This window comes from Hyalella azteca, unplaced genomic scaffold (assembly GCF_000764305.2).
Source record: "Hyalella azteca isolate HAZT.00-mixed unplaced genomic scaffold, Hazt_2.0.2 contig12151, whole genome shotgun sequence".
Classification (NCBI taxonomy): Eukaryota; Metazoa; Arthropoda; class Malacostraca; order Amphipoda; family Hyalellidae; genus Hyalella; species Hyalella azteca.
Genome location: NW_025942115.1, coordinates 171,194 through 197,564, shown reverse-complemented (window position 1 = coordinate 197,564; position 26,371 = coordinate 171,194). Strand labels below are relative to the sequence as shown.

At 39.9% G+C, this 26,371-nt stretch overlaps 2 protein-coding genes across 2 annotated transcripts in view; one reads left to right on the top strand and one right to left on the bottom strand.

Annotated features, from left to right (window-relative positions):
- The first annotated feature begins 7,836 nt into the window (after positions 1–7,836).
- Positions 7,837–12,876, top strand: LOC108676635 (transmembrane channel-like protein 7). The gene is made up of 6 exons (XM_018164751.2): positions 7,837–8,329; positions 8,592–8,707; positions 9,562–9,657; positions 9,861–10,031; positions 10,397–11,670; positions 12,108–12,876. The coding sequence occupies exons 1-6, from the start codon at positions 8,083–8,085 to the stop codon at positions 12,265–12,267; spliced, it is 2,064 nt and encodes a 687-aa protein (XP_018020240.1). The 5' UTR covers positions 7,837–8,082; the 3' UTR covers positions 12,268–12,876.
- The window catches only part of LOC108676629 (E3 ubiquitin-protein ligase MYCBP2), a 75,652-nt gene continuing 62,147 nt past the window's right edge, over positions 12,867–26,371 (bottom strand). Inside the window, exons 61-77 of the mRNA XM_047883149.1 lie at positions 24,793–26,244; positions 24,323–24,536; positions 23,655–23,822; positions 23,102–23,242; positions 22,356–22,660; positions 21,944–22,123; positions 21,339–21,502; positions 20,831–20,981; positions 20,467–20,691; positions 20,230–20,341; positions 19,639–19,913; positions 19,199–19,414; positions 18,612–18,956; positions 18,009–18,163; positions 16,264–17,647; positions 15,611–15,884; positions 12,867–15,107 (exon numbers count right to left, since the gene is read on the bottom strand). Of these exons, the coding sequence (XP_047739105.1) occupies positions 14,992–15,107; positions 15,611–15,884; positions 16,264–17,647; positions 18,009–18,163; positions 18,612–18,956; positions 19,199–19,414; positions 19,639–19,913; positions 20,230–20,341; positions 20,467–20,691; positions 20,831–20,981; positions 21,339–21,502; positions 21,944–22,123; positions 22,356–22,660; positions 23,102–23,242; positions 23,655–23,822; positions 24,323–24,536; positions 24,793–26,244 (5,877 nt within the window). The 3' untranslated portion in view covers positions 12,867–14,991. The remainder of the gene's footprint in view (positions 15,108–15,610; positions 15,885–16,263; positions 17,648–18,008; positions 18,164–18,611; positions 18,957–19,198; positions 19,415–19,638; positions 19,914–20,229; positions 20,342–20,466; positions 20,692–20,830; positions 20,982–21,338; positions 21,503–21,943; positions 22,124–22,355; positions 22,661–23,101; positions 23,243–23,654; positions 23,823–24,322; positions 24,537–24,792; positions 26,245–26,371) is intronic.

Genomic DNA, 26,371 nt, shown 5'->3' with positions numbered 1-26,371 from the left:
GGGGTCTAGTGAAGGTCGGGAGAGGGTGGTTGCGGCTCCAATGACGAGGGAGACATATGGGTGTGGAAAAAAACTCATCCCATTAAAATTAAGTTGGAATCCTGCTAGGATACTACTGAATTGAATAGCGAGCTAATAATTTTAGATACTTGAATGTAGTCACCTCTAACTGCGTTTAAATCGCGTGGAAGGCCTGAGATTGTTTAAAAATAATCTACAACTAGTTTGCCGTCATGAGCAATGCGAATCTATAAATTAAAAAATAAGGCCAAGTGTTTATTCGATTCGTCTAATCAGTTTAATGCCGACTGCACGATAATGTTCGATTGTATATATTTGCACTCCGAACTAAGAGCATGTATAATTTTATACTCACTCAATTCTAGTTATCACTTAGAAGATAAGAAAATTGTTCAGCTGGAAAAAATTTGCCATTCGACCACATAGATTTAAACCTTGACACTCAAGGATCGGAGCTTCACATATTCTTTCAATGCCTGACTGTCGGATAATAATGCGCACATATCATTATGTTTTTACCATCGACTTAGTCTAAAAATAACCTTACAGCAACCCACACATCCCTCAACACCCCTACTGTCTTGCTTCAATTCCTCCCAAAACAAAACCACCCCCACCTCCCCCTCCTTATAGCCTGATGGTGAACATCGAGTAGTGAACGGCCTGAACAACTTGCTTCTGACTGCAGAACATGTGTCTTTGGATCCCTTGAGGCCTAGGACTTCAAGGGCTTTTTGTTCATAGGCTTCGGTAATTATCTTTACTGCACAGCCTCACGGGCAAATGAGGAGGCTTCAACCATGCATGATCTATGGAAATATTGTGTGTAAACTAGGCCGCTCGCGCCTCATACTCAAGATCATCCTACTTGTCCACTGATTGCTATTCTCCGTACAAATCAGTAGTATAAATGACGAGTCCATACCCAGGCTGTGTTGTTTCTTTCTTAAGTAAATGATAATTGATACATTGGTGTAAATTCTTTATCATGAAACAATGAAAATATCGATCCGAACTGAAACCAAATAAACAACTATAGCGTTTCATTGTCCTTACATTACTTGAAAACAGAGAGATGACAATCAGTCATTTTTGTAGAGAAACAATTTAAAGGTGTAAATATTGCTTATTTTGTTCGGGTAAGATATTCAAATATTTTTGTGGTGACAATTGTAGCAATTCTTCTATATTTACCTGAACTTTGAAGGATACATGTTTACCTAGAAAATTTAACAATTTTTGGGCCAAAGATATTGTTCGAAGATCGATGAAATGGAGCTTTGAAATTATTGGAGCAATTTCAAATCCGCTTAATTAATTATAAGCCAATGTATGGAAGCCCGCGCTAAACTTTACACGCATCTTTCACTGAGATATTCCTTGTTTGTTATTCACTAATTGCTAGTAAGCCTTGCAATTTGCCTTCGAGGTTATTATTGTCATAAAAAAACTTCAATTTCACTATTTATTATTGGTTTGACTAACTCCATTCATCAAGCTGTCAAGTAGCGTGCATGTGAATTGATGAAGAAAATCGAAGACAGTTAAGAAGAAACAATATAACCAGGGGAGTGTACGTATTTTTTACTTCAATCTTATAGTGCAAGTTTAAAAGCTGCTCAGATCAGGTTTTGCGTCAGGATTGCAAGGTGATCGGGAGGTCGTTACCCTTCTTCTTCGTTCAAAATCACTGTTGAATTAAAGGTGGCCGCCGATGATACACCAGTCAGGATCCGGGACTGTAGAGACGTGAAACACAGTCGACTAATTGTAAATGCATCAGTCTTACCATAGCTATAAGCCTATACCCCCTGAGAAGTTTCATTAAGCGATAACCATCATCGAGATTTCGTTTCTAAATTTTGGATGGATATTAAGTCCTAAATAACGTATAAAAATTAAAGGAAAAATACACAAAGTTTGTGCAAATTATTCTGCATTAAATAAATATTAACGAATATTTTATTGTGACAAGCATGACTGAAGCTCATAGGAACTGCTATTATACTAGAATAAATCTAAAATGACAGTAGCCAATCATTTGGACAAATGTATGTTGTTTCTTAAAATTGGGACTACTGTCACTATTTACTTGATAACAATCAGACATATTCTAAAATTATTTTTAATCAATTCTGGAAGCATAACCAGTTTTAACAACATTTTATGCCCGATTTAACTAAGATTCTAAGGCAGGTATTTATTTTACTTTACCAACAGATGCTCGTTATCAATTATATACCATAATATGAGTGAAATCAATGCGCAGCATTGGCACAAAAGAAACAAATGCTTGAGTTGCAAGCAGGCAAGAGCTGAACACCTCGGCCCCCCGCGAGGCTGGCCTTGCCCTGGGCGCCGCCAAGCCCACATGTGCCTGAGTCACAGAACCTGTGGCTCAGTTCCACGATATGCTCGCCAGAGAGTATGATTTTACCCCAGAGAGTTTGATCTTACCTCAGGGAGTATGATTTTTACCCCAGGGATTATGATTTTACCCCAGGAAGAATGATTTTACCCCATGGAGTATGATTTTACCCCAGGGAGAATGATTTTACCCCAGGGAGTATGACCTTACCCTAACCATATATTTAAGCAAATTATTATCAGAAAATTCCTACATTTTCAAAATTTGTAATTACATTTTTGGCTTTTCTGTTTCTTATTTTCTATGATCAGTAATTGCTTGTTCAGTAAAAATGTGTTAAGATCTGAAACCCGGAACTTGCCTGATTCATGCTCTCAATTAAATTGGTGCGGAGGGGACGAAAAAATAAACCCCATTTTTTCAAAGACTTGAGTTCGTTTTCTCGTTTTAAAGAGGAAGATAACATCGTGGACCGGTTGCATGAGAGGTAATTGCTCGGGAGGTATAGTTTCGATGCGGAGAAGCGGTTGGTCAATTGAGTTTTTTTTTAGTTACGTGCAAATTATCAGTTGTGGTATTTTCTAACAGGATCAAGATGTAAATGATTAATCAGTTATTCGGAATATAGCTGTTTGAGTGAGAGATTCTGGTAGAATTGGTAATCAAAACCCCTTCTTTTGTATTTCTTTTGTAGGTTTTTTCTTTTTTACTTTTTTTTGACGTTTACTGTTTTTAAATCCATTCGGTTCGAGAATTTAAAACTTGTGTACCACCATGAGGATGCATTTTTCAAATGTTGAGATTTGATAATATTATGTATTGCTACAGAATGTCAACAGATGCTCGATTCAAATAACTTCCAGTGAAGGGAATTCAGAAGAGTATGCTATAATCAGGAACTTAAGATTAATTTTCAGAATAATGAAGATCTAAATTGTTTAACATTTAAGATGTTTAGGTTGTTTAGTATTAGTGGGGAAATTGTAACGCGGAGTGATCTGCATATTTCTATGTCCTATCGACATGGCAATTCTTGTCAGGAAGAACTGTCACAAATGTAAATGAAATTTTATTAAATTATGTGTTTCCGCTTAAGAAAACCACAAATAATTTGTAATTAAATTCAAATAGCAAAGGAAGATAAAAATTTAGACCTAGAATCCTTTGTCCAGGGACAAAGCTCAAAGTCCGAGCACCGCAGTTGAATAGAGCCAGCCGTTTAGATTGCTATAACGACCGAAAAAATGATCGATTGAGTTGAGGACGAGATCTAAAGATTGCACGCAATAGGGTGCCCACTTAACAAATTATCGAGCTACTGTTTAGGAACTCGCTCGGCCGGTCAGGCTACTTGGACATAAAACGCACGCCCATAATAGACGGGTTATTTTGATAAGAATCATGACGCTTAACATAGGGCACCTTGAAGATTAATTTTAAAAGCTAAGCAGCATTTAAATAAAGTATTAGAGTTGAATGTGATCAGTAAGAGTGCTAAATAACGTGTAGATTATAATTTCTGCTTAAAAAATCGGAAAATTTAAAATTAGTCCGAGTGTCTCCAAAAATTAATACAAAATTACTGTTGTCTTCAGGAATGGAAATATTCGTTTGAACACTTTTTATATCCTTAACACTTACAATTCAAATACTCATCAAAAATAAAAAAATGCAACGTTAAATCTTATATATATCCGTTAAAGTTTGTGTGCCTGAAGTCTGGTAGTGTAAAAATATAGGGACTGTTGAGGCGAATATCATCGATACTAATGATGCCGGGATATCACTTGGACCTGAAACTTTTAATTAATAAAATCAATTCTTTTTTTTTTGTTGGAATGGTGAGTGTGGGAGGCCTTTAAAAAAATTGCTTCATAGTGGGATAATAGTAAAGTAATCAAAATCTAGTTGAATAAAAAAATAGGGATTGACCTCTGCAATGGCATGAGTTTAATTTGATTAAATAGATTGATTAAACTTGATAAAATAAATTGATGGTGATGTATTTCTCATTTCAGAAGATGGAAAGTAAAAATGGATGTTTAATCAAGTTTTGAACATGTCTTTCCTCAATAACCAGTATTTGACTATTTGAGTTCAAAATTTAGAATGAAAAGAAAGGTTGCCGGGATTTTAAAATCTTGTTCAATATAGTAGTTGTGAATGGTAAGTAATTCCACCGAAAATTTACAAATTGAAATTTTTTTCTCGTGCCACAGCAGGGGATAACGCAAAGTTTGTCGTCTTTCAAGTTTAATCGGGGGGGGGGGTGACCACAATGAACATATTTCAGTGTTAATCTTATTAAGGCGGTTTTGGGTGATGGGATACATGTTGACTGGAGTTGAAATAATGAAATTATGGCGATCAGTATTTATAATATTAATAAAGATAATTATAATAATCAGAAAGATAATATCACTAATAATAATAATGAAAATAATATTAATAATAATAATTTTTACAATTTAGCAAATTGTGCCCTCGCGATTTTAAAATGTTCTGTTGTCTGATGAACTTACATACTAACTATTGTATTGTTGTGCACCACAGATGCACTTAGTACTATGTAATAGCTACCATAATTCTTTTTGACACGAGAAAAAATGCTAACTGCTTAATTTTCGCATAATAGTGAATGCTAGAAGTGAGACAAGAAGAAATAAACCCGGCTGGAGGCAAACTGAGAATTTTTCAGTGTAGCATTATAGGAAAAATTGTGATAACTGATGAAAATAAATTAATCTAGTACATAGCGAGCCACAATGTTTATATTTTTTTATTCTGTTCAGAAATAAAAATTTATACTTCGACTTATCAAAAGAGAAATTTCTGTATTCGGTATGACTTTTGCTAATCAAAGGTAAGAATTGAAAGTGCATAGTATAGGTTGTGACGTGGACTGCTCTCCGAATATCATCCCTTCCTTGCTCTTTACTTCCTTGCTCTTTACTTCTTTGCTCTTTACTTCCTTGCTCTTTACTTCCTTGCTCTTTACTTCCTTGCTCTTTACTTCCCTGCTCTTTACTTCCTTGCTCTTTACTTCCTTGCTCTTTACTTCCTTGCTCTTTACTTACTTGATTTTTACTTCTTTGCTCATTACTTCCTTATATCACTTCTTTAATTGCTGCTCTCCGAATATCCTTGCTCTTTACTCCACGTTTGCAATCGCTATTCAAGTCGTAAATCCTAATAACAATTTCTAATGCTAATTCCCTCTGCTTCTGTTATAGCACACGCATAAGAAAAAAGTTTTATAGAGAAAAACATAAACTTTACACAAGTGTGTCAGTGGACCAGCAATTGTCTGTAAAAACAAAGCCATTAAGGCAATTATTCCGTCACTGATGAAAGGTAAGAATGGCCCTACGTGGCTACGAAAATAAACTTATTCTGCCGCAGTCTACTTTCATAGTCAACATTCATATTTACGCCGAGCTTCCTTTGTGTTGCTTGCTTGGCAACAGCGCGGATGATCGAAGCAACTGCATGCCGGCAGCAGACCTCATTTACTTGAAGTTTATATTTCGTGGACATATATTATGTATCACAAATTATTCATGAGGGGTTTTCTATTCTGAAATTTATTCGCCCAAGGTGTTGATCAGTATTGATCAATATCGACAAGACATTCAACAAAATGAACAAAGGTTGTTTTCACTATTTTTCTTACATACGAAACATGACGAATTATGATATTTTTAATCGAGGCAAAAAAATTTGACAAAAACTACAGTAAACCTAATTTTCTATGATACATTCTGTGACGCTTAGTGCTAGGTTGAGGGTCATATATGTGCTAAATTGGCCTGGGTAATAAGCGATGGGTAGGTATATGCGTGGGTAATATGTGACGCTCTGCTCTCACATAATAAGATTTGTGAAAATTTCTTAGTAAGAGATATTCCACTCAAATTATCAATTTATAACAATCCATAAATTTTACTATTTTTATCTGTTTAAATTATCTCACACGGCCGTTTTACTGAAAAAATTTGTTTACTGTAGGAGTCCAATTATCCTGAATATAACATCCGATTCCTGATACTCTAAAAATTTAAAGGCAAAGAAAGGTCACGTAAATTCACGACATCTTCATGAAAACGTTTTGCGGACCAGCTCCATCATCAGTTGATAAACAATTTAGAGAATAAATGTATAATAAGCAGTGAAAACCCAAATATACACAAAAAATCAATACCAAAGTGACAAAAAACGACAGAGGTGAATTTACTTGGCGTTTTCTTAGCTTTTAAATTCTTGGTGAACTCGGGATTTGGACCAACTAATGACGTAAGACTTAGTACTGTTACATATATAGTCCGGCTGGAATTTTGGGAATTGTTCGGGAAAAGCCTCAACTCCTAAAAGTTGGAAGGTCCCACAAATAAGGCGTGACTAACGGAAGAAATTCCTGCACTTTCATGTAACCAAACAAGATTTTCCAATTGACTATAGGGAAAGTTTATGCTGCATAGAGACGACGACAGCAATTAAGGGGTCAGGTGAACAGTTGAACACAGCTCTGGTAGCGGCGAAATGATCAGTGTGCCGGTTGCATGCACGGAGAAAAATGCTCGTGTTTGCACCGTAATTATGGTGATCGGGTTAGTTTGGGGCATTTGAGAAGTTAATAAACTTACTGATATAAAGATTATTGATGTCTCACATAAACGAATTCGAAGGAAGATAAGTCTGTTGCAAGTAAGCCGTCATGCTACTTAATCGTATGATCGGGCTGTCGCAACCAATTCGCTGTTCGTTGCCAAGTGTAGTAAATAATAAAATTTGTCACTATGTAGTTTACAACGTTATTTAGCAGTTCGATGTAATTGTTTATTATTAGCTAATTTTGTGTTTCCTGCTTACCGCATTCAACATGCAGTTTCCACCCTTGTTGCCCGCTTAAAATTCGTCTACATTATTAGTATTTGAGTGAAGGACGAACATGAAAAACAATACACCATATATAACCGTGTATTATAAGAGAGCTGAGAATGATTTAAAGCCAGTCATAATTAATATCATTGGCACAGTATTTTTTGGGCATTCAAAAACAGTGCTTATGGTCTGCTCAGGCTAAGCTCAATATCACGGACGATACTGTGAAAAAACTTTTTATAAATGTTGTATGCTCTGAAATGTTTATTTAGTGTTTTAAATTTTCAAGAAGTGATCTAAATTGCTTGCTCAACCATTGCGTAAATTTATACAGTTATATATAGCTTCTGTGATTGCAATCACTGGCAATGGGCGATTAAGGCCGGTGCCTCTGCAACACAAGAAGCGACGTTATCATTATATGACTTGAGGGTCTTACGCTATAATCTTATCTTGTAGATGATAGGAAATTCTGACAAGTTAATTTCAAGCTGATAAGAACTTTTATAGATCCTCACGGTAGCTAATAAAACAGTTTTCATATTCACACTAAGTTTAGTGTGCCTGGTGTTCAGTCTGGGTCTTTCTTCTCCAGTAAACTGTGTCGTTCAAGACAACGCTCCTGCGTTGTATATATAAACTATCATCAGTACCCATTAACTTATACAGTTTAATCCCAAATATCTGACGATTTATTAGTTTCTAAATAACGAATAAATTAAATGGAGGAATGAAATAACATGATACGAGCTAGTATATAGGCATGTGTAGAATAATATTCAAAAGGCATTGCTAACACTGACGTGAAACTAATGAATTCACACACCAACATCGATCGGGCTGAGAGCCTTCCATTCGGTTCCTCTAGAGTCTATGAGAACGTAAATAATCAAAATGTTCCTTTACTGCATGGGAACAATGGCTATCCTCACGAAAGCCGAACTGTTATCGAGACGCCATTTACTGAAACCGGATATTCGTCTCAACCTAACGATGCCACCCTCACGGAAATGTATCCTTCCCGGACGTCAAGTGATGGTTCCGTTGTGACATTACACGGTATGTAATTTGATTCTCTCAAAAATTCAATTAGAATGTTTACCCTCTTGGACATTCAGTGCCGTAATTTTCCGATTCAGACGCAATTGCATTTTTTGTACTTAACGATATGGAATACTTTAGCCATACAAAACGTTTCTTTCGATTTTAATATTTAGGACCCAAGTGTTGATGCTATGTCTTCCAAGATAGACAATGCAGACTTCAAAACATGAATGAATTGCTGGCTAATATCTAATTAAATATGTGTTTTGCTGCGCAGATAACAAAGTGGAAGATGCGAAGGTTAAACTGTCGAAGCTCAAGCTCAAGAAACAGCCAATAGATCTCAAGAGAGTTGAGCGGCAGCGCCTCCTTCGTAATTCCGATGCCATCAAAGTAATTCCGAGAGAAGTTAGATTAGTGCTTCTTAGGAGTTGATTAAGATCTGTAAGGATACTTTAATAATTATGCATTTTTGGTGTTGTTGAAAAATTTCGTTTCAAACCATCTGCATTTCAACATAATATTATCATTTTAATCCGTATACGAGTAAAAACTCGAATGAAGGATTCATCCTTTTGGCCTTGTATAGAGAATTATATTTTTATATTAACTAGTAGATAATCTTGAATATGTACTTAAAACTCCATTACAAATTTGTGATATAAATTCATTTGAATTTGACTATTGTTAGTTTGTGTGATAATGTGCGCCTATAACATGGACCGAGCTTTTTGTGCGAAAAGTTAATTTCTTTTAAAACGGTAGTTGATATGTTATTCCTAATCGCTCGCTGATTGCAGTTAATTAATAACCTTCTCAGGCCAAGTTACCTACGTAACGCAGTTAGCGTTATGAATAAGAAAACTAACTTTCTCGCATGGACCGGACAAGATTAACGCTGAATCTACTGATATAATATTATTCATGTAATGATAATAATGTTTGATATTATCAATGTTTGATTAATATCAACTGATGTTTGATTGATATCAAACATTGATAATATCAACTGATATTATCAATGTTTGCTCGTGATAATTTGTGACTGGGAGCTATGAACCACACCGGTTGACATACGATGCAGGAATCGTGAGCACAGTACTCAACTGTTACAATAACCACCAAACATTCATAAGTGAGGCATTCACCAGCAGTTTATGAGAACTCTTTCCGAATTTGCTTTAGAGGGTAAAAGGCGAGGGTGAAGAGAACAGCATTAACGTCCAACTTTTGTGGAACTTGTGCAGGGTGACTCGGTGGACGCTGGACCTCAGATGAACTCTTGTGGGAAGATCACCTGGCGATTTAAAGGGTCTATCAAGCATGCATTTTCCCGTATCAACGTAAGACTCGATGCTAGTATGACTTATGTGTTACATGTAATCAATGTCGAGTATCGACTTTTGTTGGGATTATGAATTTGCAAAGCATTTGATTTTTTACTTCAAGTGTCTCCCAGATAATCTTTGCAAATTTATATTGTCTAATAACATTGGCTCAGGGAGGATTTTTCATTGTGATTTAATTTATTTTTCTCGTATATCAGGTTGTACGCGTTCTCAACAAGATGGTACAAGCCCAGGCAGGAGGAGGAGTCACCGCCATTTTTTATCTCATTGAAAAGCTTCTGCTCCTAAATTTTCTGCTGGGTCTTCTCTTGTTGGCTGTATTGTACATGGATCTTAGCGCTGACGATTCGTCAAGCAACAATGCTGAGGCTAGTGCAATGCATGAAGAAATTATTATGTAAAACTACTGCATTTTTCAAGCCTTTTCGTTTTGAAAAGAATCACAGACTTAACATAACATAACATAGTAATGTCGGCGCTGAAGTGTAGGCCTGATGTGGCCTGTCGCCGATTCTTTTCCTTTTCGTGCCTTGTTTATAGATCTAAACTCGTGTCATTTGACCGGATCTTTTCATGACTGGCGATAGTTTGAAGGCACGACTTATTTTTTAAGGCACGACTTTTTGAGATGGAATAAGCAAATTACAATAATTTTTTATATTTTAACCTTATTTTTGTTAAAATAGATCCAGTTTAGAAGTGAATTTGTTCAACTTCCTCTTGTCTTTCACAGGCCTGCATCACAAACTGCACACCGACCATGAACTGCTCTAATGAATCGGTGAATTTATTTCATACCATTTTCGAGGGTAAAGGAATAATCGAAAGTAGCAAATTGTTTGCTGGGACTTACTCTAGCGATGCAGAGTTAGCTTACTTTATCTGCGTTATTGCATCAGGTTCCGTTTCAATTGTCATCGTCGGGGAAGCCTTGGTAAACTGGATACTCATGCAGCAACGTCTAAAATCAACCAATTGTTTCACCATATTCACTCCTCTCGTATTCAAAGGCTGGAACTTCAGCACAGCAAAAAGACTCAACAAGAAGGCTGACGAGCAGCATCTGGCACGAGAACTACAACTCATGATGGAGGCAGAACAATTGCCAGAAATCGATGGTTTTGCAACCGCCAGGAAACGAATCATTGTTCATTTGGCATCGGTGTTTACAACTTTGATTGGCTTGATCATCGTATATTTGTGTGTTCGTTGCACACAAATTCTAGATTATTTTGGCTCTTCTCATCGCGAAGTAGTGTGTCAGCGGTTCTTGGGCAGTTTTGGGACCAGTGTAATAATTGCGATCACGGTCAAGGTAGCAGATATTGTGTTCAAAAAACTGGGACTGATGGAGAAGCGATCCCACCACGACCAGCTATTTTGGCTTATATTAAGAGGCCTTACATTCCACTTGATGACTATCGGAATGATGGCATATTCGGAACTGTACTCTGTAGTAGAAGATGAAACTTGCAGTTGCTGGGAAACTAGCTACGCACAACAGATTTACTCAATGGTGCTCTTGATCGGTGTGGTGCAAGTTATGAAACTCACGATCCTGCCGATGTTGCGGGTTTGCATCGTTAAAGCACCCGCATCATTGGTCAAGTGCATCACACGGCATCGCTTCGACAAAAAAGTAAACAAATTTGTGTCGAAAAGTGCCCCCGAGTTCAAACTGGCATCGAATGTCTACACACTCATCCGTTTACAAACCCTTTGTTGGCTGGCCATTCCTGTGTCGCCCATGATGCCCCTGCTGGTTTGCTTGGTGCTCTTCATTTGCCTTCTCACAAATATGTTCAATGTTTTTGTATTAAAGCTCCGACCAAAACTGTGGTTTGGGCAAGCCCGAGCATCTTCATTTTTTTCAACAGCTCTTTGTTTAAGTTTAGCTGTGAGCTTCTTGCCTATCACGAATGTGATGTTCATGAAGAAGCCCTCAAGCGACTGTACGCCCTACAGAGGCAATGAGAAGCAGTATGATGCAGTCTGGAGCAGCGAAAGGTAATCAGCCTAACTCTGTCATTAAATTAGGCTACAGAAGCTGACGGGCAATTGAAAATAGTAATCGAGTTTGCTTAAAATGATCCACGATTTTTGTGCATATTTTTTACGTTTAATTAAAATTGTAGGAGTATACTATACATGAAACTATGCTATACAACTTCTGTGTAATGGCGTATCCTTCAACGCCAACAAGATACCGACATAATTGAATATGGTACCTAAAATTTTTAGCGCATTTTCTCATTTATGAAAAAAATGCACTATTATGCTCGCCATGTCCGTCTGTCTGTCCGTCCGTGACTTCACGTTTTCGTCGACGAGAAAATGCGCTCTCTGTCACTCACTGCAGTGAGTTCTGAGTTATATATATTTTTTGCAGTAACTTTTTTGATACTGAATGTTTTGAAAAGATTGTGCTAAAATTCTCATTACAGCGGTCCCGACAACGTGATGTTGCTCGTGCTGATGGCTATCATCGTCGAGATCCTGCTCGTCATTCTGCTCACTGCTGTGTTCTGTCCTCGAGTGCTCGTCGTCGAGTCAGTCCATAAACGTCGGCAGCGTAAGCAACAAAGTATGATAGTAACTGGGTAATAGTAATACGATTTCAAAGATAATTAGTAGACTTCCGATTAACTCCGATGATTTCTATGCGCTATAGAAGAAGTTTGATTTCCTTGAGTAAAAAATCGAAAAACATAAGTACCATATAAAAGTTATTTTACTGATTCTTTAATTAGAAATTGAACCACATTGATTAGAAGTTGTTCAGCCATATTTGTTAGGAATAGAATTCATTACTGTTAAATTTAGAAGCAATTAGGAGGAAGACCCGATCCGTTAGTTAGGGTCGATTAATTTTAATAGGTACATGCTTTAATTTTATGGTATTATATTCCCCATGCTTTAATTTTTGTCAGTAGTTATTCGCCTAGAATAGCGGTTAAATTTTTCGGGATATTTGTAAAACGGAGAACGATGCAATATGTAGCAGAAGGCAATGGGCGAGAAAATGGGTTGCGAGTTTCTAGCGATACTCGTTCAGGAAATACATTGCATGAATTTTCAGACGTGAAGCATTTATAAACCAAATTCTTCTCTCATGAACTTCTTGTTTGATAGTTCGATAACTATAAGCATTTAGGAGTATTCTCTGAAATAGTATCTTCTAGTCGAGGATAAAAATACATTGATTTGGTACAACGATGTTTTCATCCTTTACTAAAGATGACAGAGGCACTTGGCATGCTGTCTCTGTTCGTTGAGTTATCAAATCTACAACAGCAAATCGACATTCCTCTCGTGACAATGAACTCCAGCGTTGCGATTGCCATGTACTGCATCCTAGTGGCGGTGACATTGTCGTTATTTCACACGGTATCGTCAGGAGAGCCTGGTCGCACAAGCACCGGATAATTTTGACTAAGTCGGGAAAATCTTAAATACTAAATATGCGGAATCCAAATAAGTATTAGCATTTCGAAAAATTGACATAAACACTAAGAAATATACTGAAAATATCCTTAACTGTGACTTTTTAACCATATAAATGGATGAGGTATCCCATAGTTAAAAAGTCAGGTAATCTTTATGCCATACAATAAAGGTCATACAAATCATGTTTGAAACTATTCACAGGAAATGATAAACAACAGATGACACGTAAAGGATGGAAGATAGCCGATGTCTACATCAAACTCGAAGAATGTTATTGAGTTTATTTTTGAAAATTAGGCTTCAGCTCACTGGAGGCACACATTTGAATTTGCAGATGAATTTGCCACAAGGATCACAAGTTTTATGGTTCCATGTAAAAGACAACGGCTTGGTTGGAAACGTAAATATTTTTCAGCAGAAAACGCTTGCACGTAATGAATTGTCATCATATAATCTAATTTCTAAATAATTTCCTGGCATAACCTTAAATTATAAACACTCGAGTTTGCGACGTTCACCAGAATAATTCCAGTAGGAAAATTGCAAAAGCTGAACTAGAATATCACAAGATATCAAAGTAAAAACTTGTCACCACGACCATGCTAAGAGTGAGATATGTTCTACGGTCTGACGAGGGGACGCTATCGATCGAACAATACATCATCGCACCAATGAATCAATGGCCAAGAAGAAGCTCAAAATATACAACTGAGCCATCTATTGCATTATCTCAACACATCAATTGTTTGGATACTCAACTAACTCCTGAAGAATCTCCACCACGACGATGATGGAGATTCTTCGAAAATAACTCATAAGTAGAAAAGCAGAGCTAAGGTGACTAGAAAGAGACCTCACTCGTCCAGTAAACAAACAAGCGGCCTAGTTGTTGTACAATAATGTAAATAAATAAGCATCTAGAGATGAAAGACTGCAAAAAATATTTTAATGATACATATCATCTACCAATATACACATAATCCTTTTACTAGAACAAGGAGTTTCTCCTACTAAGGGAATGGAACGAAGACACTAAAGGGAGATTCACAGCTCACATCATACTTAATATTAATTAAGTAATCATGAAAAATCGAAATTGTGACCTACAAACGATACGACTTAGATTGAGCAGAGCAAGCGCCCACGTACAAATACAGAAATACATCGAATTAAACTAGTCTCGTGAAGATTCACCATTATACATCAACTCTTTAACTCATCCATCAGTTGTATCATTGCTTCTGGAACCTGTGCACAATAGAAGAACCAAATCAGCTGTAGAAGAATAAAATTCACCTGCGCTTTAAATTAAATCTATAACCGGTGTAAAATTGAATTAAAATAATATAAAATATAAGTCAGGGCAGCGACAGAGCAGTAGTGGTCCAGTCATCCTCACACACTCTGCTTGCACCACTTGTCTCATTGAATAGTCATACTTAAGTAATCACCCTCACGGTCGCCTACACCAAAGTTAATATGACTAGAACTAACACGTCCCAAGTCAGACTCTTTTCAGTTAGATTAGTTAGCGAAATTTTAGTGATCATGCCTACTTATTGACAAAACAACTTATGGTAGGCCAAGGCATTGATAGTCATTATCACGATACGTGGTAAATCATTCTAGCGTCCATTTTGTTCTCATCACGCAGAAAGCAAATACCAGAGGTTACAATGTTGCGTAACCAAAGAAGAAAACGAGGTTAATTTTTCCCAACAAGAAGCATAACCTTACTTTTTCGAGTGCAAAGTTAGGACAGTAGGATAACAATAGAGCGCTAGAGAATAAATCAGGAGCCTAATAAGATACTCATTGAAGTCACTTGTGATAGGCATGTTTTGACACGGTGAATTGGAAGGCTAAAGTAAAAGAAAATTATTAAAAGGTGTGGGCATTGCGACAAACTCCACAGCCCAGCGCAAACTCTTCGCCTGTCGCGGGATGCTGAATGTGGAGAGGACACTCAGGTCCAGCAAGTTGAACACCACGAGGCCCTGCAATAATAAAACAACAACTTAGAGGGAACAAAATGATAACTTGCTACGTATTAAAATTTTTGAAGGTTTAATGTTTCAATTAAGCTAGGTTTATAAACCGTTCAAGGTACGTGTATTAGTTGTACTACGAGCAACATTGCTTCCTTCAGTCAATGCATGGTCAGTGAACACAATAGGATGCATTTTTTTAGCAAACAGCTGGACTACCAAGCTCCTTCAGTGAACACCTCCAAGGGACTGGGCCCACAACCTACACTACGATATGAAGCTCTATAACGTTTCATTAACGTAAACTGCGCGATGAGGTTTACAAATTTGAACTTTCATTTCCATTACTATTACTATATATAACTTTCATTACAAAACCAGTGAACACGCAGTACAATATGATAAACAAAAATCATAAATTTTGAAATATCATTTGTGAACGCTATAAAACTTCTCCAAATAATTTGACCAAACACTGATAACATAAAGCCATTCAATGGTTTATAACTCACCGGCGGGGCAGTGGGGAAGATTGCTCTTGCCGATGTTAGTGACTCTCTGGAAATCGTCGTGGCAAGCGTTGCAGAAATGCGTAGTCCCGAAGCAGAAAAATACGGCCACAGAACAGCAGTAGCGGCATTTGTACTCGAGGAAATCAGTTCCGTGCTTGGGACACATCTGCGCTCTGGACACATCCGAGCAGCCACCGCACACCAGCTCTGTCGGGTCGTAGTCGTCTCCTTGAGCAGCCTCGGCGTCACAACGAGCCTCACCTCCATAATAAGCCTGGTAACACAAAGAGTTTGCTGTTAAAATTACAAAATAAACTATCTAAAAATAATTTGTGATTAACGTAACGTTACATCTTACAACCACGAGGCTTAGAGTCGTTTTTGAATCACTCAACGAATTTCCGGTAGTAAGTGCATTATTGTGCAGTGCTGAACTCATACACTGTGGAAACCATGTTATTCGAAGATGAATTATTGACAAAACGAACTCATTTGAAAACAGTCAAGTGTACGTTAAACCTATCTTCATTCTAAATTATTTGTAAAACAATCATGAAGCAATATGATTTCAAGCCTTTGGCAAAAAATTGTGGAATAAATACAGTAAGTTAAAAATTTAAGGGAACGCAAACCAGGATATACTCAAGGCAAACCTTTTTGCACTTGAAGCAGACGTAGTAGGCGTATCTCTCCATGGCATAAGTGGCTAATTCTTGGGCATTGCTAGCAGCAGCCGAAATCTCAGGCTTGCAAACACCTTCATATTCCATCCGCATGAGAGCCTTGCGCTTCACATCCTCATAGAGAACTCTGATGGGCGCCAAGTCGTCTTCGAGTGCCCAGTGTTTGATGTTAACCTTACAAATAGGACAAAGTGAAAAAGTGAAGGTAATGCGCGGTCCCGGCCAACGCTTGTCAAGAACTGTTCGACAGCAATGAGCATGGAACACATGACCACACTCAAGCTGCAGCGCAGGGGCAGCGGAGAGCGCTTCTGAGAAACAAATCATACACATGTCGTCTGCGTCCTGCCGAAGCATTGGAGCAGACGAACACCCATGTAGGCACGGAAGACACGTCGTTTCTCCTCGGATACCTCCGCAGACGTGTCCGCATTCGTGCATTACAGTGCATGCATCTTTGCTATACTCTTGGCACTCAGAAGCTGAACAAACAGGAGTAGGAGAGAGCAAGCTAGTCTGCGCAGGCGATCCACAGAACCTACACTCCGAATTGTTCTCTTTGTCGTATCGTAAAGCCCCACTATTGCCGTCCGAACGCAGCTCAAGCAGAGCCTTCAGCGTTGTCGAGTCCGCCAAGGCAAGCAGCCAGAAGAGTTTCGTGCGGCCGCATCCCTCATGGAGATCAACTTTGATGGCTTGCTGTTGGTGTCGAAGGATTGTCCTGTGATGCATCCGTCGTCGTCTGTGCAAGTGAAGTACTTTATCACATTCCCCGCACAACTGACCACATTCATCACACTGCACTAAGGCGATAGTTTCTCCATCGTCATGATTCTCGCAGGTGGGGCGCGATACTTCCGAGGATGCAGTAGACACAGTGCCGTCCGCGTTTACATTCTTAGTAGTCTTGGTGACAGGCGCGGAGGTACTTGAGAGCGCATCCACATGGTCGGGATGCACAACGCATAATGAGGCAAGTGCAAGCCATAGGGTAGGTGTACTTAGACAGGCATGAAGAGACGAACGATACTGATCACCGAGTCTTGTCAGATTGATTATGTTCTCAGCTATGGCACTTTTGGTGACTCGGGCCCAGGTCTCAGAAATTTTACCGTGCGTCATATCCCTGATGAGGTTTATGATGAGGTCTGCCAGCTTAGGATTGGCGGTGCCCTGCAGCCACCAGCGTGATGAGTTACGGACAGGAGCTGGCAGGATGGAGGCAAGGGTGGCGCTCGTCATGCACGCCTTCCCAGCTGGGCTGTCATGTGCATGCTTGATCGAGCCTTTTTGTTTCAGCTGCACAGTCAAGGCTTTGGCTATCACCGCCAAGAAGACGTCCAGAATCCCTTGCCTGGAAAAATTTCAAGTTAGAGTTCTTTCTGAGCTGTTAAAGATAATGATGAGATGGTACTAAGTGCAAAAATTTGAAAGAACGAAAAAAAAGCTTACGGGATATTAAATTTAATCTTGTTCTGTTGTTCTTGCGTATTGTATAAGAATAAACAGGGTAATAAACTTGCACACCTAAAATGAAATCACACTTAGAACGAATGTATTTTTAGCTATGCATAAAAAAAATATATGTCATATAAGATCTATAAAATAACGCACAGATATTTATAAGCATCAGGTAAAATAGACAAATCAATTTGGTTATGTTAATCTTGGCAGCGTGAAGCCCTCTGTCAATAAATCTGAATACAAGGACTTACTTGTGCATATCATACTCGGCGTCGGCGTGTGGAGGAGAGGGAGTGGGCGGGTGTAGGACAGGGAAGTTGTGCTCAGGGAGAGTCTCCACGCCGAGCAGTGCAGCGAGTGAGCGCGGCGAAATGTCCGCAAGCATGCGGCGAAATAGAGATACCACCTGCAGATGCAAGTTCTTGCGTATGATAAATATTTGCAATCAATGATAACAAATTTATAAACTTCAGTCAAAGCTAGCCAGTAAATTTTAGTAACAACACCAAGAATCATTTGCAATGTCATCCATTCCTTTATAGTTTATACCAAATGAGACAGTCTTCTAGAGAAGTCCAGATTTACCTACGGTCATATGACTCGATTATGAAGCGATTGCTACTCAACTCGACTTCAAATGACGCACGTATTGTATATGGAGCAGCGAGTAATACAGGTTCGGCGCTAAATTCATCTTAACATGTTATTCGTGATAATTGTAGTAACCTGTAGCACAGCATAAACTTACATATAATGAAACAATATTTATGACAATATTTACCCAGTGTCAGATAATCCACATCTAGCCAATTGCAGCAACCATTCATAAATTGACGAACAAAGTTACGACGCACCTGCCGCTGCACTCTGGCAGATCCCGTGTGCAGGAGAGAGAGCAGGTGGCGCAGGAGGCTGTCCTGGTGCGCCAGGTGGGCTCTGCCTACAGGGGAGCCGCTCAGAGCCAGCACCATGGAGAGCATCTCGAAGCAGTAGGTGTCAGGCAGAGTGTGCTTAACATGAGGTGATGCCAGTCCTGATGCAACGTGCAACGAGGCATTTTCTTCGGAAGGGCTTTTGTTTGTATTGGAATGATTGCTGTTGTTCCAGGACTGTTGTGAGGCGGCCAGCAGCGCTGCTTCCCACTCCTCACGAGCCTTCACGCCTTCCCGCTTGATGGCTTGTACGATGTGCGCACAAACCTGCATTTACAGGGTTCGTTTTTATCACTAGTAGGAGCGTCTTTAATTTTGCTTACGTTCCCTTGATAAAAGGCGTTCTACGTCGTTCGATTCTGATTTCCTCAAGCTGCATTCGTACAGATTCATATAATTTATCATTAATAAATATTTCTTCATATAAGTTATTACCATTATATAATCCAATAGCACCTAAATTACAAAACTACCATCCATAAAGAAATACATTCCAGAGCTTCACATACCTGTTTTTGAAGATGCGTGAGCTTAGATCTAGAAAACAGGATACCAACGACGTGTTCTCGAAGGTCGTTGTTTCTCTCAGAATCTTCAGGGGGATCACTCTGACCGACTCCAGCCGAGGCAGGAGTGGATGATTCAGGTTTAGATGCGCCTTCTGAGACTGGTTTATCTTGAACTCGATCAACACCGTCGCTGCTTCGAATCAGCTTACCAAATACCTAAACAGAATACAAGGAAATAAAAATGTCAGCTAATTTCTGATTATTTTCAGTGTTCAAGAAATAATGAATCTTTTAAACCGAGATGATGCTTGTAGCTGAAGACGAGTTGCACAGCAAATTAGTTTAATGATGATCGGCATTATTTACATATGTGTGGTATTGAAAATGATTTTGTTCAAGACACATAGCGTAGAAGAAATAACTGAAATCAAAATTTATACCTGTCCCGTTATAAGTCTGAAGACTTTGAGCGTTTCCTGTTCACACTCGCGGTGTTGGAGCACCAGCGCTGATTGCTGCTTGATGAGCTTGCCTCTGATGATGCCCGTCGCACTGCTTGTGTCTCCGCCGTCGAGGGCATCAGGTGCCCCCGCAGACGAAGGACCTTCACCGTCATCTGCTACCGTCACTTCGCCACCCAACACACGGACCTGACGAACTCGCACACACGCGTCAGGGCCCTTCATTTCGATGAGCAAACACGAGTTTTCTGAACCTGTAGGTGGAATCAAACGACAACTTGATAGGTTTCTAAACATAAAAAAGGGGTGTGGTTCCTATGTATAAAAGATAACAATTTTGTTATATTTTCAAACTATGTATTGAATGTGGTGTTAATCGGCTATGAAAAAACGTAGAAAAACATTCATTTTATCGATAATAGATAAATCGAATATAATCATTGGGATTAATACAAGTATACCCCATTGTAGAACGCATTCAAATTATCTGAAAGAGTTATACATCTCGCGATTGGAACCCACTAAAGTTAGGAAAATATCACACGGATGAACATAAGAAGCAAAGCCAACCTTCTAGCACCATGTGGAGCCAGCCTGTGAAGCGGGAGTCGAGTTCGACTTGCCGCACCACCGAAGCCTCCTCGCCTTTACATGCGCGGAATAGCACGTTGGTGATCCGTGTCTGTGGGTGTTCAATAATAAATAGAATCGTATAGAATAGCCGAAACGAATACAAAAAATAAGCTTCCTTTCTCGCACATCAAAGAACGGATCTTCATCAAGACCGAAAGTGCTCGGAAAACTCACGCCAAGATCTCTGACGTTGTCGATGTGCACGTAGATGACAGCAGGACGGACTTGCGGCCGCCACGACACGGTTATGGTTTTGGTCTTATTGCGGTCTTCATCTCCAGACTCCCAGAAGGTCTCCGTGGAGTAATCCCTCAGAGATCCAATCATAGCAGGACGAGATGACGTGCGCAGCTCGCATTCACACGTCAAGTCCACAAGACGATCAACGACGCTCGTCACCTGCTGGGTAAATTCAGCATGTTACTGCGAACATATCGTGTCAGTGAGGATTCAGTTCTAACTCGAAATATACAGGAGCAGTATACTCGATTAAATATAAAAATGAAAATAAAATGAAAGTAAATTATAATTATCTTACAGGCACGTGTGCAGTATCGTAGATGGAGGTAGCTTCATCAGTAGCCCCAAGCACTTCTTCCGATAGCGAAAGAATTTTCGAGATGTTTGAGAAAACGTGGCTTTGGTGGAGGAAGTCATGGTCGGCGGGGGTGAAGCGCAGCCCGAAACATCTAGAAGGATTTATCAACTATTGAACTAATTCATGAGAGTAACCTGTTGTAAAACCTACAATTGCATGCAGCAGCTGATCGCGGAAAACTAGGTTACACACGAGAAATAATTCAAACGATTTCATTTTAGCCGATTGGAGAGTATCCATGACCAACCAAAACAAGATAAATTCAGTTATCCAACAAATAATCAGGAACTCTAAAGTTATGTAAAAATATGATATACGGTGGAAGTCGCATTATTTTGACACCATTTTATTTTTAAGATACACTGAATAGCCAGAAAAATTCACTAATTTATCAAAACAACAAATTTATCGACAGGTTCGAGTCTGCAGTAAGATTGAGAATTACTACCTGACAGCCATCATCTGGAGCGGCTGGCCAGGAGGCAGGAGCATCATGAGGTCGGCGATGGTCTGCAGGAGCAGGTGGAAGGTGCTGGGGAGCGGGTGCACAGCATCACCAGCAAGGGTGACGTCACTCAATGGGTGTTCTAGCACAACCATATCTTTCTCGCCCTGCAACAACGTATATATGCTAACGAGTCTCCACTGTATTGGTCTTCGAGCTGATTTTGAAATAGTGTGCAGAAAATAGGAACATTTAATAATTTGTTTGGCTCTAAAACACCAAAAGAAAATGTGTATTTACAAAGATCAATCAGAGTTTGAAGATAATCTAAGGATATTTCCCTGGGAAAAATCAGTAAATATTTGGTCTTAAAAGGCAACATAAATAGTCAATGCAGCCAAAGACAAAACTGCAGATGTCGAAAATGGATTTTAAAGTTTCATGATTCCAAAATAGTGGAAAATTGCAATTAGTCACGGCGATTTATTATTTCTATAGACAGTTTCATAATATATCGAGGAGCAATTGGTCAAAAATAGACACGATTCAACTTGGAGGGCTGTTCCAGGTTTCCAAGTTGTTGCCATGACAGCACGTCAAGGGCTCACCATGTCGATGATGTTGGCGTGCCTGTTGTTCTGATGGTCAGGCTCGTGGGCATCCTCGGGGTTGATCAGTTGCTGTTGGGTTGCGGGTGTGTGACGAGGGGTCAGGGCAGAGGCGAAGCTCCAGAGCAAGTCATGCAGGCACGTCGGCTGAGTCACGCTTCGTAGCAGCCAGTTTAAAGCCTAGAAGAAGTAAGGTCAAATATTTTGTCAAATCTGAATAAGGGATAAATATTATATTTTCCTCGATAGTTTTTTTAGTTACCGCGGATGAGTTTTCAACGATCCGCATAATCATGGACATTAAGAAAGTGCAGTGGAGGTAATAGCTATAAGACATCACTTTGACATGTAAATGGTCTAAATAGTTACTAATGATACTTGCGGGGGAAAAAAACATAGAAAGAGATAAGACCTGCATGCCGTAGACTCTGGCTGCCGACTTGCGCGTGGCATGTCGCATGGCGAAAGCGAGCGTCTCGAGGTCGTGTTGCTGGAAGATGAACGCCATGACAGGTCTTGAGGACACATTACTGCAGCGGCTCGAACTCGACGAGTTGGTGCTTTCACTCAAGTTAGTGTTGGTAACCGCGGTACCGGAGTTACAGCGTTCAATTCCAGCAGCGAGACGTTCTAGCCAAGTTGAGGGATGTGCCAGCAGAGAACTACTTCCCGCAGAGCCGCTACTGCCGACACCACCGATACTGCCGCTGCTACTTACTGCCAGCAGTAAAGCATTTGAGTAAATACCGGAAAACACTTTAATCATTATCACCCTGGCGAGGGAAATGAGACACGTCGAAAACAAGTAAGCAATATTGATCATGTAAAAATGGTATAAAATAAACCAACAACCGAGAAAATGCATATTTGGAAAGGACAGTCAGGATGCTTGCAAATTCCAGTCACGTCCCTTTCAATGATATGAGTAAACTAGTCATAGAAGATGGCTGTTCTAATGTAACTACCGATACCCGATGACTGATAGTCTGGTAATTTAACACTTATAATAAATGAATCAAACATAGAGCTTTATGCTACAATTTTTTAGCAACCCAAACACACGCCTCAGTACATGAAGCATCCTTAGAATATAAATTGAAATGGAGTATAAATTGACTCGGAGGGAAGGTACTAAGGCAGAAAATAAAGCGAACTGACATGTCTGCTTCTCGCCGCTGCTGTTATTCCTCTTCCTGAGGACAACTGTGAAGGGGGAGGAAGGCGCAAGGGAGGGATGTGGGGACGCGCTACTGAGGCTACTGCCTCCACCAGTCCCCACCGACGGGGTCACGTCCATTACTGCAGCAACAAACTTTATTTGAGAGCAAGAACAATCGTCACTCTGAGTTAATTTGTCCAATTCAACATCAAGAACAGATAAGACATCAAGAAGAGATAAGTGCAGAATAAAAAATTATTGAAAAGCAGTTCAAATAAAATTACTGACGCAATACAAGTTTTCATAAGTTATGTAAATTCATTATGAAAGCAAAAGGCCAAGTATAATAGTTTACACAACCCAGCTGTTTACCTAACATGAAAATTCAAACCAAAGTGGAAACCATGCCTCTAACTAGTGGTATATTTTCATACTTATTATAAACTAATGGGATAATATTTTAACCTAAGTACCATAATTATTATTATTCTACGAAGCATTCAGAATGAAAAGCATAAACAATTCACAAGGCCCGAGCAATCTCTATCTCACCCTCCGGGGGTTGAACCGCAGCAGCAGCTGCCGCAGTGGCCACTGAGCCCCAGTCCTGACCAGACGCTGTGCCTACGGTCACTGAAATTGATCTGTTCAACGGACGCGCGTTGGCCGGACGAGGGATGTCCGAGTCGCTGCCGGACGAGTCTTGATGCACACTTGCGTCTGCAAAATTACACATGGTTTTCAGATCTACAAACTTATTAATCGAAAAAGTTTGCATCAAATTTTTCACCAGTTTTCGTCATTGTTTCGCTGGGGCTCAATTTCGACCTCAGCATTTTCATTGAGGCTGCTCAAAAATATCACAAAAAATTAGAGAGATGACATCAATGATGAAGAAATAGAAATAAATGATAAGAAAAACAGCATATTCATCATGTTGTTTTGAGAACGAACTGCATACCAAAACGAATCAAAGAAAAAGGCTCTTCAATTTTAATATTAATCAGCGAGCACAACAGAATGGATAGAAATATTACAATAGTTACTTTTTATCATTCTCAACGCATCAAGTACGAAGCCTAAAATTGTAGGAAGTTTGACGCAAACGAATAAAATCAAATTAATGGATGTTTAACTACAAAATTTAAAATATAATACTTCAGACAAGAAATCAGACAAATGCATGCTTTATTCGCGCATGAGCAATGAATGGAACTCACTAGATGGTGAGTACGAGGAGAGGTCCCTCGGCGCTCCCGCGTCAGACTGCAGGTCGCACATGCTGAGCAAGGCGTTGGCGTTGTGGCGGGAGGGCAAGACATGTCCCGTGCTCCCGCTGCTTTCCTGCAGCGTCTGGTGCAGTAGGAGGTCTTCCCGAAGTTGATTCAGGTGCTGCTGCTGGCAGTTCAGAGTGTGCAGGCACTGAAAAGCCACCTGCACATTGGGAATGAATTTAAATGGCTATCCTAAACAGCACGAGTTACAGAACAATGCAGTGTAAGATACGATCGTTTCGTTGATAATAAAGAAAATATACCGACTATATTAGTCTTAATATCAATATTATCTACAAGCTGGACCTACTTGACATTAAACAATGTAATTAAATTCAGTGGATAATTTTAATCATTCATCAGTACCCTTAGCTGGCTCTATCTTCATTATAAATATAATCCAATCTTGAACTGACCTGAGGAAAGGGAGAATTATCCGGACTGAGTTCGACAGCACCAGCAACAGGGCACGGGGAGCGCTTGTGCAGACGTTGAGGCAGAACAGGGGCTGACGCAGAGCTGGCCAGGTCCAGGAGGAACATTGCGTTGTTGCGCATTATGAGGTGCGTCTCAGCCTGACCGCCAGGAGACATGAGCTTGCTTGGCTTAGCAGCAGCAGCAGCGCTTCGTTTTATTTTGCGACATACCGCGGCGTCTTTATATTCTTTACTGGTAATCTTGATGCCATTCTCAGTCTTGTACTTGTGACGACACGTCCAACAGAGGAGGTAGCAGCCCCTGACGATCATGCCGCAAGGCTGGTCAAAGTGGCCCTTATAAGGGAAAAATTTCCAGCGGCCACCGACGTATCCGCAGCCGTGTGACGGAGCAGCACATCCAGGGTGCTCCATGTACAAGTGGTTATTGCTGCTCTGTGGAGACATGATTCTGTTACAGAGATCGCAGGTCACGGGGGTACACTGCGGTAAGCCTCGGTTCTCCTCTTCGGTGCCATCGTCGTTTATGACCTGAAGAGAAACGGATTTTTTCTTGTGCTTGTGTTTCTTTTCTTTTTGTGAGCGGTCGCGGAAGCGGTCCGTCTTTTTAGCCTTGGAAGGAAGAGTTGGTGAAGGTAACACCATTTGCTGCGCGATAGCACGCAAGCACGTGCTAGCGAGTTCCTCCCACAACAAAACCACGTGCCGCAACACCAGCGGCAACTCGGGAAAGTCAATGCCTCCACAACCTTCCATGACAGTTGCTAACTTCTGTGAAGTTTGGTAGCCAATCCAATTCGACATAACCTCATCTGGTCGTTTTTCGGTTGCACAGTCGCCTTTTTCTGCAGCTCGAGGCACTTCATTCATATTGATACCACTAATTCCTGGGATCAAGAAATCTTCGGTATTCTGAGGCGTAACGTTCAAATAATTACAAGCACTTACTTCTACGGAATGTCTTTGTCGAGCTTTCTGCTCTTTAGTGAGCTTAACTTCAGGCTTCGATCGTTCTCTGGTATCAGGCCTCCACTGAAACGCCGCAAGCTTTGTTAAACTTGGATTGAATTTTAAGAATGAAGCGCATGCCATAGCATCGTGAACAATGCCTTCATGCCACAAGAAAGCTGCGAAAATTGCGCGCATACACTCTGCTACAGAAGGGCTCATGGCTTCCTTTACTTTATCTTTCATGTTTTTTTCCGAAAGAGTTATTGGAACTGAAGAGGGCGACATGATGCGGTCTCTCTTAGACCGTGACTGTTGTTTGACACTTCGCTCTTTGCGTACAGATTTCGGTGACGGACGCACCCCATCGTTGCCCAAGGCTCCGTTGCTGCCAGTGGAACCGACGCTGAACTTGAGGCCATTTTCGGGGCTCGTTTGTGTCGCCATTTGCGTTACTTGGCGAGACAGTGACAGACTCGGCTCCTGAGTGATAACAACGGCAAATTATTATGCGTTTCTTCCCTCGCATGCAGCTGTAACGCAGATAGGAATTTTCACACACTGTATGGAAACATAATACTTATCATTCAAGATAGGAAGGAGATTCCTT

What these genes read in the sequence shown, in the direction of transcription:
- LOC108676635 (XM_018164751.2), top strand. Translation starts at nt 8,083, where the DNA reads ATGAATTCACACACCAACATCGATCGGGCTGAGAGCCTTCCATTCGGT. An exon ending in GTAATTCCGATGCCATCAAA is followed by an intron (nt 8,708 to 9,561) that starts GTAATTCCGAGA and finishes GAACTTGTGCAG; the next exon opens with GGTGACTCGGTGGACGCTGG. An exon ending in CGTCAAGCAACAATGCTGAG is followed by an intron (nt 10,032 to 10,396) that starts GCTAGTGCAATG and finishes TGTCTTTCACAG; the next exon opens with GCCTGCATCACAAACTGCAC.